The sequence below is a fragment of the Hirundo rustica genome, chromosome 4 (assembly GCF_015227805.2).
Source record: "Hirundo rustica isolate bHirRus1 chromosome 4, bHirRus1.pri.v3, whole genome shotgun sequence".
Taxonomy (NCBI): domain Eukaryota; kingdom Metazoa; phylum Chordata; class Aves; order Passeriformes; family Hirundinidae; genus Hirundo; species Hirundo rustica.
Window position 1 is genome coordinate 12264721 of NC_053453.1, and position 14082 is coordinate 12278802.

The 14082-nt window shown below is 39.2% G+C and overlaps 1 protein-coding gene across 2 annotated transcripts in view; it reads right to left on the reverse strand.

Annotated features, from left to right (window-relative positions):
• Positions 1 to 14082, reverse strand: part of RELN (reelin) — a 279101-nt gene that overhangs the window by 79477 nt on the left and 185542 nt on the right. For both annotated transcript variants that reach the window (XM_040061406.1, XM_040061404.2), the window contains exons 20-22: positions 13594 to 13830; positions 7932 to 8124; positions 5236 to 5348 (exon numbers count right to left, since the gene is read on the reverse strand). In XM_040061406.1, the coding sequence (XP_039917340.1) occupies positions 5236 to 5348; positions 7932 to 8124; positions 13594 to 13830 (543 nt within the window). The remainder of the gene's footprint in view (positions 1 to 5235; positions 5349 to 7931; positions 8125 to 13593; positions 13831 to 14082) is intronic.

Sequence of the window (14082 nt, forward strand, 5' to 3'; positions counted from 1 at the left end):
AAAATGGGATAGGCCTTTGTCCGGCCAAGGGCTGGTTGGAGGTGCTGAAGATGAGAAGCAGGCGGTTCCTATTAGAAGCTTCTTTTCTAGCTTGTTTCTGAGCCATATGGTTACTTTATGATGGCACAGGATATAATGCTATTACTCTACTGTGAGATACAAAGCCCCTTCCCCACCCCCAATAATTTATGTAGAATAAGACTTATTAAAATGAATATTGTAAAGGTGGCTGAGCCACCTGCTCACACGTATGGAAGTGAAAAAACGAATAGGGCAGGCCTGTGCAGCTGAAGTGGGCAGAGTGGCAGAGCAATTAGCCACTCTGGCACATATGAGAAGTTTGGTACATGTGTGGATAAATTTTTAAAATACCAGTTTTAAATTTCTTTAAAAAACAAGTGAAGCTGCCCAAGGGCTTGATTTTTAATTGAAACGACCTTTGTTGCCTGTTTTAAGTATCTGTTTGATATTGCAAATACTGTGTTTTTACACTACTCAGACTTAATCTGCAGGGGCAAATCTGCTGATTAAATACTCCCTCAGGATATAATGCATTGATGGGTTACATTACAAGAGCTATGAATTATCCATTAAAAGTGTACAATGCCAGTAATCAGCACACTAAGGACTTCCTAAGCTTGTGGAGGCGCAATGGGCAGTCAATATTGACCGCAATTATTTACTGTTTATTTTTGGACTGCTCTAAAGTCAGCACATCACTTTGGTGCTGGGGTTCATGTTCGCATCAATGGCACCACAGAGAGCCCTGACAGAGGCTGTAGGCTCTGGAAAGAGCCGTAATGACTGGTGTTAACTCTAATGTGTGCTGAGGAAAATGACAATACTGAAACAAAAGAATGGTGTTAGAGCAGGCAAAGACACCCCCTCTGAAGTCCCAGCACGGTAAAACTGTGTCATGTTATTTTTCCAGGTAAGAGGAGGGAGAGCATTGTGTTCTGGCACCTCTGTTTTTCATCATGGGTGGAGTTAGGATTTAAGACCCTGCAGCCCTGGGGAATTTACAGCAAACTCGGGTAGATTTACAGTGATCCAGAGGCAATTTCACCACGCCCTGGGAGTCTCATGGTGCCCAACAAGTGGTGGTGCCCCTAAAAAGAGCTTGGTGTGGCACTGATGGCGTTGCCTTGGCTGCTCAGCGGCTGCTGACAGGTGCAAATGACCCTGAAGGGTGGCTGTGCAGGTGCACCGGGGCTGGTTCTGGGCACAAGACTCACACTGACCTACACAAACTCTGGGGACAGCCCAGCCCTGTGCAATGACAGAGAACACCTCTGTGCCCAGGGGAGCACAACTCCTGGAGCCCCAGCTGAGAAGATCCATGTGCAGCTCTGCTTTGGGGCTGTTCCCAGGGCACAGCAAGGCACAGAGCTACACCAGAGCAGACAGCCCTTTACTGGGGATCATGTGGGTTTCACCTGACCAAAATGTTCCCCTGGAGAGTCTCATTGTCCCATTCCTGCTGCAGGGGATTACCACCCTACCAGGTGCAGAGCTCCATCTGCCTCCTCAGGTTCCAGATGTTGGCTGCATGTCAAGCTAAGGGTGCACTCAGCTCCACTTGTTACTGGGAAGTTGCCCCAGACAAATACAGTCATTGCAGGTAGTTTGTTTCTCTCATTTGAGGGGAGGGGAGGAAGGGAGGAGGCTCATTACTGCCTGGAGATGAACATGCAGCCCAAATGGAGGTGTGTGCAGGAGCTGGAGGCTGGGGAGGAGTTATTTTTATCTGCAGACAGACAGCTCTCCCCTGGGGACAGCTTTGCCATCATGGGAATCCCTCCATTGCCCCAAGCTGCAAGGGACAAGGGGCTGCCCTCACCTTCCCACCCAGACTGCTTCCAGGGGTCCTGTGAGAAGCAATGCCACTGTCACACAGCTGTGGGCAGGCAAAACTCTATGGACTCAGATTCCTCCCTAGGTGAGGGATAATGCATGTTAGGCTGAATTGGCAATTGAAAAAGCTGCTGAAAATGCTGCTGAAAAACCCTGCTCACTGTTTTTGAAAGCTTTCCAAGGCTGCCCTGCATTTCAAGGTAACAACAGTTTAAGAGGATTACGCTGTTAAAAATGGTAATCAACCATTTTAAAAAGCCATGTTAATTAAGAAAAGAGAATAAGGAGATGAGCGTCAGCTGCATTCTCAGTGATAAAACACTGGTTTTCTGGATAGTCACCATTTAGACATCTATTGAAATGGGAAGTGCAGCATTGAGGAGCTATAAAAGCATTTCTTAAAAGCAAAATAAACTTCCCTAGTTCCTCATAGTTCTTCCTTTTTTTTTTTTTTTTTTTAATGTTACTGGAAAGCAATCTGACTCCCTAATGACATTGTATCTAAGTCAGGTCGATGTCAAATAGAAGTCATTTTTGTTGTGTGACATTTTGCATAAGCACAAGGAAATCATCTCCCAGAAGTACTGCGAGTGAAATTATGTTCTGCTACAAAATTTTTCTGATATGTGAGTTAAAATAAAATCACTGCCTTCCCTTCTGATATTAAAAGCCTTAATGATCTAATGCAAATATGTGGCTGATAAAATTATATTTGCTACCTTCTGAGTTACCATAATTACATTTACCCAATTATCCTGAAGCTCTCATTCAGTCATTAGGTGTTGATTTGTTTATGAAGTCAGCAACTGGCAGCTGCTTGTATCTCATTAAAGACTGTTCATATGTAAATGCCTTGCATAAAACTGAAATTAATTTTCATCAATGATAGAAATGTTCAGTTCAAGTACAATACAATTTCAGCGAGCAGGTGCTTACATTTCATTTCTTCAGTACAAGTCTCATTCTTGCAGCAGAATTTCTACCATCCAAATCTCACAAAACATGGGGACTGTGTAAACTGATGCTTGCTAGATGCAGAACATCTACAAATCTGCAGAAATACCATCACACCCAGAAAGTTTTACAAGAGAAATAGGTGCTGTTATGAACAATTTTCCAGCTGCATGAGCACAGTGCCACAGCCTGACGCTACCCACACGCCCAAGGTGCAAACCCTCAGCTGAGAGCTCTGCATCCAGGGATAAACGCTCCAGCAATCGCAGCAGGGCTGTGCGGGAGTGTGAGGGCATGCCGAGGCCACCAAGGGCCAGAACAGGGCTAATGAGATATTCCTGAGACCTCGTTTGGGTGGTTTGTTTCCCTGGGCAGTAAGCGTGGGGCAGGCTGTATGTTTGGCAGACTTTGTCTTGTGTGGTTGGAATAGAAGGAAGATCCAGAGATCTCTCCCCCTCACCCCAGTTTTGGGAAGGCAGAAGACCGGGCTCTCCACCTCTGTACTGCTCTTCCTGGCCATCACCAAGGTTTTGCCTCTGTGTGGTGGTTGCAGTGGATGCAGGTCGGGAAGGGATAGGAGAAGGAGGGAGGGCACCCCAGAGAAAAGCCCTACAAAGCATATTCATTACCAGCCTCCTGGAACAAGGCTCTCTGTGGGGCTGGGCTGGCAGAGGAGAGATGTACATCAAATTGTCACCAATAATGCCCAGGTTTTGGAAAGGCAGAAACTTGCTCTGTGCTCACAATCCTGCCCTAAAAACCTCTAAAAGATCCCCTCCCAATCTCAACCCAAAGGAGTTGTTGAGCCCTTGGCCTTCTCTTTGCCAGTGGAAAGGAATGTTAGAAACAGGGAAAGTGATGAGAGAGAGATGTGTGTGGTGTGCTGGATTGCGTTTGGTGGGGAACATGCAGCCACCCTTCCTCTTCACCCTGATAACACCATAGCACAACACAACACAGAAAATGTGTTCTATGAAGAGCAAAGAAATTTTCAGTGGTAATTTGTACCTTAATTACAAACAAAACTCTGCTAACAGACGGGAATCCCTTCAGATACAAGACAGAGTGTGAAATATTTATGATTTGTGCACAGCATAGAACAGGAACTCAGCTATTACTTCCTCATAATTTCTCCCCGCAGTCTCCTAAACAAAAATAGAATTATAAACTCCTATCACCTCATATGCTGAGAAAAATTAGTAGATCCTAAAGAAAAAGAGGGCCACAACATTGGTATCTTCATCAAATACACTGCGTATAATAACTCAGAGTACAGTATATATTTTATAAATTAGGAACAACAATCTACTTTAGAGTGTAACCCAAAAAATTGGAGATTTTTAAATTCCTAAGTGCCTATGCAAACCACAGATTTTGCAGATAGTGGCACATAATGGCATATAAGATTTAGTACACTATAATCTAACTACAAAGCAGTTATTTGTAGATTTACTTGCACCATTTGGTATTATCTGATATGATATGTTCTAAGGATTCAATATTTGCCTTTGATGTTTTGCCTAGAAATAGGAAATTCTAAATATTGGCTGTACAGTAAAAAGGTCCAGTGTGCCGAGAAAAGGTATCATTGTCATGTGGTTGATGGAAACAGGCTGTGCTGAGGCTGTGCAGAGTGCAAAAAATAATGAAGAAGGATGGGGAAGTACAATGATGACTTAATCTGAGCAAGCTCTCATTGCAATTGCTGTGATGGATTCAGGTCAAACATAATCAAAATGTAGCTCTAATTGCAATAATTAAATTCTCAAGTGAAGGATGCCCTGATGATTATTGGGATTTATGACAACTTTTTATCTGTATGTTACAATAAAGATTTAAAAATAAACAATGAAAGAAACATTTTAGTTAATAAATAAAAAATTTAGGGGAGGCAAATCAAGTTTGATTACAACATGAATAGGCTTTCTCATAATTTTTGTTTCTCCTTTTTTTTGCAGGAGAGAATATTATTTTTTAAGACATGCTATAAAAAGAAACAAGAGTTAAAAAATTCCCAGAAATGAAACACTAGTTATTGTTTATACAAGGCTTTGGTCTGAAGATGTAAACAATAAAGAATGTGCAAAATAAAAATTAACAATCCAAATAAAGCCTTCCCCCAACAGGGCATTTATAGACAGGCGCCACTATTTTTGAAAAGTCTGAACCTTTTTAGGAGAGTCAGAGTATGTATTTAAAACAATCCTAAACAATAGTTTCTGTTGAATTCACCACTATTTCATTCTCTAATTATGTAAGGAATGCATTTTATGGGAAATACCTGCCACTGGGTCAGCCCTGGTATCTCATCTGTTGGCTTGAGTATGACCTGTGGAGGTCTTGGTCTTTGTTACAGCAATTGATGTGACAAATTGTCTGCACTCCCCCCAACTCCAGAAAATTTAAAGATAGGAAATAAATGCTTACCAAGTCTTCTGTGGTAAAAGAACGGTGATTCTCCGCCACTGAGTAAATTCACTGGAGTGGTAAATACTTGCTGATATAAACTCCTGACAGCTTGGCATACTGGGAAGACATTCCTTAAAATAAAATATTTCAAAACCAGATTTAATGTAGAAGAATAAATGGGAACAGAAACAAGGGTCAAACATTCACAGAACCAGGAGCTTTTCTGGGTCCAGATGTTGGAGTGAAAGACCCAGAAGAGGAAAATCCCGGTGTGATGCAGAGAAATTTCTCAGAAAAGTAGTAGTACAATTGAGGATGGAAGAAAGCCACACGAATCTGTTTAAAGAGTTTAGCATTCGTGATTGGCAATGTTTTGCCTTCCTCCACAAGGAATGTCTATCTCTTTGTTTTTTACTATCTTCACTCCAGCATCCACCATGGACTATGAAGAAAGGCTACAAGACCACTATGAAGTAAGTCTATGACATGACCTCCATACCATAAAGGTAATTTCAGAGACCTACTTGTGAGGGTTTGTCTGGGCATGCTGGCTGGCCCCACACCCTCCATCTGCAGTGGGGAGCAGCAGTAGGAACAGAGAGAGCCACACCAGGGGGCCCAACCACAGCCTACTGAAGCTGCGTCCATAGGCGCTTCCCAAGCTCTGCAGCTTTGACACCTACAGCAAGTGGTGTAAATTCCTCCCTCCTGCTTCTAGGATTATTTCTGCATTTAACTCAGATTCCTGTTGAGGTCTGTTTCCCAAATTCTATTTTTTTAAAATTCAGAAAATATGATCATTTTCACATCTTTTTAATGTTAAATATTAATGAAGTCCATATCCCAGCTTCTTACTGTTTTCTAGCACTGCCCTTCCTGCGTTACTTCATTTTTTGCAATATTCAATTTATTTGTTTATATTTTGCCAGAACAGCACTGAAAAAATTGGCTTATGAGGTATTAATAAAATGCTTGGAAGTTACTACCAACCTGTGTGATCCTCTTCTAGCTACCAGTTCAGAGTCCCTTCTGGCCCTTCCTGCCACAGCACAGCTTCTCCTGACCATCCCCACATGCCCAAGTGTATTTCGCTGGTCACTGCTGTGCTCTCAGGCAAGAGAACAGACACCTCCCCATGCAAGTAGCCTACTTTCACTGTTCTGAAACTAATAACAAAGCAGTGACTCTCTACAGAAGTTATGGCAAATAAGAATACTTATATAGTTAAATTGTATAGTAATAGTTATATATTAAATATGAAGAAAGGCAGAATATATTATTTTACAGAGCAATTTACTGCTCAAATATTTTAGAGTATTAAATGAAGATCTTAGACTTTATTTTGTTGACTTTTTCCTTTTAGTAGATTTTCTAAAGGCTTAGTTTCCTTTTCAGCAATTTTCAAACATTTTTTCCTTGATTCATCTCTAAATGATTGTAGAAAACAGGATCTGATCAGTGCTCACAAAGCAAACAAGATTTTCAAACATTTTAATTAATTAGTGTTTTGTTTATTTGCAGATTATGTCCTTGAAATATACTACAAATACTCTTTTATCACAGCAACATTGGTGGTGTGAGAAAAATTATTTGGCTGCATGTTGTCTCTGAACTCAGCTCTGCTGAGCAAGGGAAGGAGCACTAAAATCTGAAGGCAACTTATCTTCCATTGATGGCAAGCACAAACCGCCAACATCCACAACTAGGAACTATTCTTGGACACCATGATGATGCCTACTAGGTATAAAAGACATGAACAGTGTTTGAAATATATGATTTATAGCTTTGCCTGGATTCTGTTTAAGGTAAGAAATCATTATTTGGATTTCCAAAGTTTAAAAATTCATTTATTGCCATTTCTTTATTATGCCCACCAAAGTAAAAGCGGCAAAACACAACATGGCAAGGGTAAGCAGGCAAAGCTTTAATTGCTCATAGCAGGTGTGGGACTTGCATACAGATCCTTTGGTGAGCCTGCAGAGCAGGCAGTGAAAAGGCACTAGGACAATCTCCCTGACACCCTCTGAAACTGCTCAAAGGCACCCAAAGGACCTTTGTTAGTTCACCCTGAGGCCAGGGAAAGTCCAGCTTTTGATCTAAGAGGGAAAACAAGAGCATGAACTATGGCCAAATGTGCTGCTCACGTTTGTGCTGAGACAGCACTGAGCCACCCGGGGAAAGAGCAGCCAATGATGCTATTTGCACTTGAAGCAGAGTGGGGGAAACAGCCGGTCATTACAGCCCTGGACTGTGTTTGAACCAGGGGTGGGAGATGAAAGGCCCTACATTACAATCCCCTGAAGGAATGTGCTTTCCATTTACGAAATGGCTGCGCACAAGGGCAGAAAGAATTTCTATCCATTTAAATTCCAGGAAACAGTAGATGCATTTTGCTTAGAAAAACAAAGCAATAGCACAGGAAAGATCTCAGCCATTACCCTGTAGCTCTAATTGTGGCCCAATTTTTTTCTCAGCCTTGGTCAATTCCTGTCACAAATTTGTCTTTCAGGTTTTCGGATACCCTTCTTCCAAATATTACAAGTAACGGTCTAAATACCTCTATTAGTAATTTCAACTGATTACAAATGAACATTTCTTTACTGAAAGGTGAAAATGAAAACATCTTTCTTTGTTCAATGCCAAAAGTGTATCTCAGACTATCTTTGTATAAAACAGAGTTTATGGAAGACAAATGTCCTCACTGCCAGCCTCACCTCCTGAACAAGATGCCACGTGAGGCCATGGTTGGTGGAGTACTCCAGTTTCACCTGGTTGTCCATATGAGGAGTAAAGGCCTGACCACAGCCCATCACCAAGTTGAACTGTATCATATATGAAGCTCCAATCTGCATGGACTGGGTCTCCACGTAGCGCATGCTAGAAGCTAGCTTTGAATCTCCTGTGAAACTGAGAGATGTAAGGAAAGAATCAGGATGGATCCCCAAAATAATTTGAAAAAGAACATTATGAATGGTTCCGGGTTGAATACAGTGGTGCTTCTTTGTTCTGTAGATTGGCATGTGGGATGAGACCATGCACAGGAGAATCTTTCTGCTGGTACTTCTGCAAATTACTGGGATGGCCTTGATGTATCCCAGAATGTGAAACACTGAATTATTCTGTTAGTTCTTTCTACATGCTCTATGTATTAAGGATCAAGTTAGGATCTAGCAAAGGGCAACATAAGGAAAAAAACCCAACATAAATAAAGTTCATTCCCCTGGAGCGTCCATTGCCTAAGGTCACGGCACAGTCAGAGTTTTAATTTCATTCTAATACTGGGCAGTTAAGATATTCTGAATCTGGTTTAAACTACTCTTATCACACAGACTGTTCATCTCATTGATTTTCAAGTGACCCCATATGCAATTCATTTACTGACTCTTGACTGTGTTTCAGAATTAATCTTGTATCTTTGGCTTCTTTTCTGTTGAATGTATAAGAGTTGTATTTTCCAGTAGATTGGAGGACAATAGTGATGTTCGGAACACACATATACACATATATATTGCAAGGTACCCAGTTATCACAAATATAGTAATAGAGTTTATAGTCTGAAATTCCAAGGTTATTTCATTTCAAATGCAGGTTTTTCTTCTATGCACTATTCAAAGGAAAAAGAAAACAACCAAATTCAAAACCGCAAAGGCAGCAGAGGCATAAGGAGGAAGTAACAACACCTTAAACTTTGAATCATGCTCACTAGCCTTCAAAATAGAGTAAAGTTCACATAGAATGAACTCTCTCCTCACTTTGAGATATTTACTTAGTGTCTTCAGAAGTACTATAGTCCTTTCAGCTTCAATATTTTCTAAGACTATTCTTAAATGTGAACAATTTAGAAGAAGGATTGGCTCTCTTTAATGAAAATCACTGCAAATCATCATGGGGAAAAAAAAGCTACATTCATATAGTGGTGATGAAAAGAATAATCTAGTTCAAGGTTGCTCTTATGATTGAGTAAGGTACAGTTTATTATCTTAAATAAGAAATCATAATCTTTAAATACAATACAATAGAACATATTAGCTTCTACTCCTGTAAAATTCAAGGTCATGACAAAGTGAGTGTGAGGACAAGGAATACAAGTCAGTGTCACTTAGGACTCTTAAATTAATTCACTGACCTATATTGTTTTCTATAGAGTCCTTTCCAGAGAGAGCACTTAAGCCATAAATGTCAGCATCCTACCTTAAAGCTTTAGAAGAAATTACGGAAAGCTGACATTAGTTTTGTCATTATCAAATTTCTGTTACTTGGCATAAGTTAAGATGCCAGGCTGCTTTCTACTCTCTGACCTTGCTTTTTGTGACTGGATTTCCTAAAGGATGATCCAGCTTATGACATTTTATGGAATTTTTTGCTTTGTCTTGTCACTCAGCAGCCCAAAGTGACTGTGGATGGACATGCCCTTCCCTGTGAGGAGACAAGGGTACTGTCATGGACAACTGGCAGTACAAGGCAGTAAAAAGTCTTGGAAAACTGTATCTGAACTGTTTGCCCTTTCAGTTGGTGTTGCCAGTGTTTTCCTTCTCAATAGAAAGGATAACTTTAATTTCAGCAGAAGATATAACATACATTCATCAGCAGTCCAGCTATGGTTTGTGGCTTTGTGCCTGGATCTGAATGCATCTCAGAAGAACTTCTATGGATAATGCCTGAATTTATTTTTCTTCTAAACTTTAGCTTGTATTTTATAAAATTACAAAAGTCCTCAAATTTAAAAGTTAAAGTTGATCTGATCTGACATAGGCTGAAGCCCTGTTGGGAAATCTGTGCCAATACAACCAGGCTCTTCGGGTACCATTCAAACGTGTGCTGTGTAATCAGCTGAAAGTTACGTGTAGCACTGCTTTGGAAGAGGATTTGGCATTACACACAAAAACCTGGGCACAGCAGCACATCACAGTTACCTAAATCTTATCTGAACAGAATAAAGAATTTGAAACTCAACAATTTGATGAAATATCTGACCAGAAGCTGTCTTCTCAAAGTAATAGAAGACAAGTAAAGGACTTATAGTGAAAAAAGGGACAAAGAATTAAATATTATATTTTGCTGTTGTCTTCACAAAAAATCCCTTTATTCCATGCTACTAAATAAATTTATATTAAAAAAAAGTCTTAAAATGTAATATTTTCTTTCTAGTAGCAGTCAGGTCATAATTAAAATATTTTAAATTTAGTATTCATTTCAATTTAACAACTTAGTCACTGGATGTTGTACACAGTATATTAAGTAAGTTAAAAAGTCAAACAAGTTCTTTAAAATGTATATTAAAGAAATCTGAGAAAGGAAGCTATTGTTGAGAGGCAGACAATATGTGATGCTCTATAAGAAGCTCTTTTAAGGGAAGGAAATGACATTACAGGTACACAAAGTCCTTTATCATCCACATTTTGCCTCCAGCTGAACACAAGTAGCATTAAAGTTGTGGGCTCTACCTTACTTGTCGCTTCTTTGCTCTCCAGATCTCTCATGTACGTGGTTAGGGGTATGCTCTTTTGCTGGAATACCAAATGTTTTCTTTGTTCTGGGAGCTACACAGCTGGATTACCTTTCTGGATTTTGTAAAAGATGAAGTAATGTCCCTGGCGTAACAATAATTAACTAAAAAATCTCAGAAATGAGAATTCAGAGGCTTCATTTTTGTATAAATTTGTTGCTGTGAGTGGGTTTCTGGCACATGTATAATTAGACCTGCGGAGGCACAGTAACACAATACCCATAGGTGCCCTCAGAACAATCACTCTCCCTCCAAGCACTGCCAACTAATTGGTACTTCTGGGAATGGTATCACAGTCAATGTCAGCCAACCTGCATTGCTCCAAACTGCTCTGAGATCCCCAGAGTTACCATATTTTCAAGGCTGGTACTTCTAGGAATACTGAAAAGCCACATGGATGCAGCTTGTTTTGTAAAGCTGCATCGACTGAAAATATTGACACAATAGCCCAACGCTCGCACCAGACACAGCTTTGCTTCCATCAAAAGCAGAGGATGTTTGTGCCTTTTTGCATCACATTATACCTACTTGCTCAATAATTCCTAAATGTATTAACATCATTAATATATTTAAGTCAATTACCTGAAATAAACTTTCTGCATGATACAAGGTAAAAATTACTCAAAACAACAAAACATTTAAGACCCTGGTAAGCAACCCAGCTGATGTAGGACCACTGTATGACATTGCTCCATAAAGATAGCTCATGACAAGGCATCCTTATCAATATTTAAATGAATTTCAGTAAGTGGCTGTATATAGCCTGTAATACTCCAGAGACATTTGGTTGAAAACTTTGCCTGAATATGAGCATTTTGGAGAAGTGATGAATTAATGTACATCATAAAACACTTCATTTTAAAGTGTTCCAGAGTCCTTTCAGTACAGCCAATACACTTGATGTAATAAAGTTAAGGATCCATTCTGAAACCAAATGATGATGATGACAATCAAATAAAATGACTGTTCAGACGTAGACCATGAAAATACTCAAAAATCACCCTTGATCAAAACATATGTTTATTAACAGACTCTTTTTTTTTTTTTTTTTTTTTAATGAAGTCAGGTATGTAAAAGAATAACCTGCCTCTTAAAAAAAATAATAATAATTAAAATTTCCCTCCTCAGTTTTTTCCAATTTTAAGGATAAATGTTTCAGGTTTACAGACTCTTAAGCAGAAATGGAGGCCTATCAAACAATTAAAAGCAATTCTGTGAAAATGGGCCTGGGGATGACACCCTGTAAAATGATTGATAGTGTATTTCCCATAGTTGCACTAATGAAAAAGCTGTTGTCAGACTGTTCTCAAGAGGATGGTGTCAGTGCTACTGCAAGATCTTCTCGTGAGTTAGAAACTCATGAGTTAGAAAATGAGAACCAAATGGACTCACAGCTGGGAAAACCCAACAATAATTAATTTAACTAGCAACCATTTGTACAGACTTTGTGTAAGTTTAAAAATTTCCCTTGAGAGAAGCAAGGTCAGCGAAGGATAGAGTTTATGTTTTCAGTGATAATGAAAATACTTACACATAAATAGTGAGGAAGGTTTTGATTCTTTATTTGATGTATGGAAAGGTCAATGTTTCTACTGTGACTGAGCACTACAAATCCTAGTCCATCTCCATATGGAATGGAGAATTTAGTTTAGCATTTATTATTTTGATTCTGATTTAGAGTCATGGGAGGAAAAGATAGGAACCTCTTATCTGCCCTCCCCATGATAAACTGGTCTTAAAAGTACAGAGGGAAAACAATGTCATTAAAAGGCTTTCATTCCAACTCTTTGATGAGGAAGATACAAACAGTCTGAGCCCTAACATGTTGTTTCATTTTAATGAGCAGCGAGTACCTTCCCTGTCCTTATTAAAGTGTTTAATGGTGCTTCTACTGCCTCATTATCAGTGCTAGGACACATTTGGTGTTGTTCCTACTGCTAAGCCAACTCCTTTTAGTTTGACAGATGATCAGAAAGTCAAATCAGATTGCTCAGATACTTGTTAATAAAATTCCAACAGTGTTTCTCTGAGTGTCCATGGGGACGCTAAAATTATTTTATTTTCTTCAGGTTTTCTATAATTACTGTGATTGTATTTTCTCCAAAGAAATATATCTATGCCAATTAAAACTATACTGCATTTATAGGTTGATCAGACTAGCATGAAACTCTTATTTGGTTTTAATCAAAACACACAGATTAAATTGAGCTTCCCTTGTATTAATTCCAAAGGTTACACTCAAGTGCTTCAGAATTTTTTTGTGAAGCATGTTAATGTTTTAGTAACAAAAGCTTATTTTTATGCAATCCTAACAATTGTTTTTTTCTTTGTTGTTCCCTACTTTTGCTTCTCTTGCTTTTATTTCCTTTGAGGGGTGTGATGTGAATATGTCATAATGTTGATCACAGTCCAAATATGTACACTTAGTCCAGACTAAGTGTATATAATATCAAACAAGGCGACTACAAATGGATAATGCCATTCTGCCTATATTCTGCTGCCTTTGCTTTCTAGATTACAATATATTGGGAATATCCATATTACCCTGCCTGGATTTTAAATGAAGATTATGAAACATTTCTGATTTTTTTTTTTTTTTTTCTATTAGGGTATTCTTTAAATATTTCATGGAAAAAGAATGCTACATTCAATGTTCCCATGAAACATAAATCGGTGCAAAGAGGTGAAAAACTTACTGCTAATTGCAATGAGATTAGTGACTGTATTTTTTGTCCACGATGTTAGAGTGAGACACATTATTACTCCAAATAGTTTCCAGAAAAAATGCGTTTGCAGCAGTCATGTGATCCTTAGCAGGATGAATAGACAAGGAAAAAAAAGTAGAACAGGAAAGAATGCATGTTTCTCACCAGAGAGTCCAGTCATGCCCACAGTAGGGCTGAACATTTCCCAGGTAGAATCCCAGAGACTGTGTGACTTCAACCAAGTTAGTGAAGTCCAGACTGATGCTGTTGAAAAGTACAGAGGTCATGATGATTTCATCGATTGCCCATACATCTTCACCTTGAGAGGAGTGATATGGCTGCCACCATCTGAACTGAATGCCAACCTGCCTCGCGTCTTCAGGCAGCTCCACTGAAATTATTCTAGAATATGAAACAAAGTTGTTATTATTGCCAGTTTTTGCTGTTTGTAATAATTCCGTGGGGATGTACTTAATGGTAATTTTTCCTTACTGACCCTAAAAATCATGGAGTAAATTCAGCCCACAAATACTGTAACATCTGCTTGTATAGGTGCTACCAATGACAGGGACAGAGTAGTTAGTTCTCTTGGTAATCAGTTAATTACTGAAAACCAGTCATGTGCAAAAGCCACCAGAAAGAGTTACTACCAAA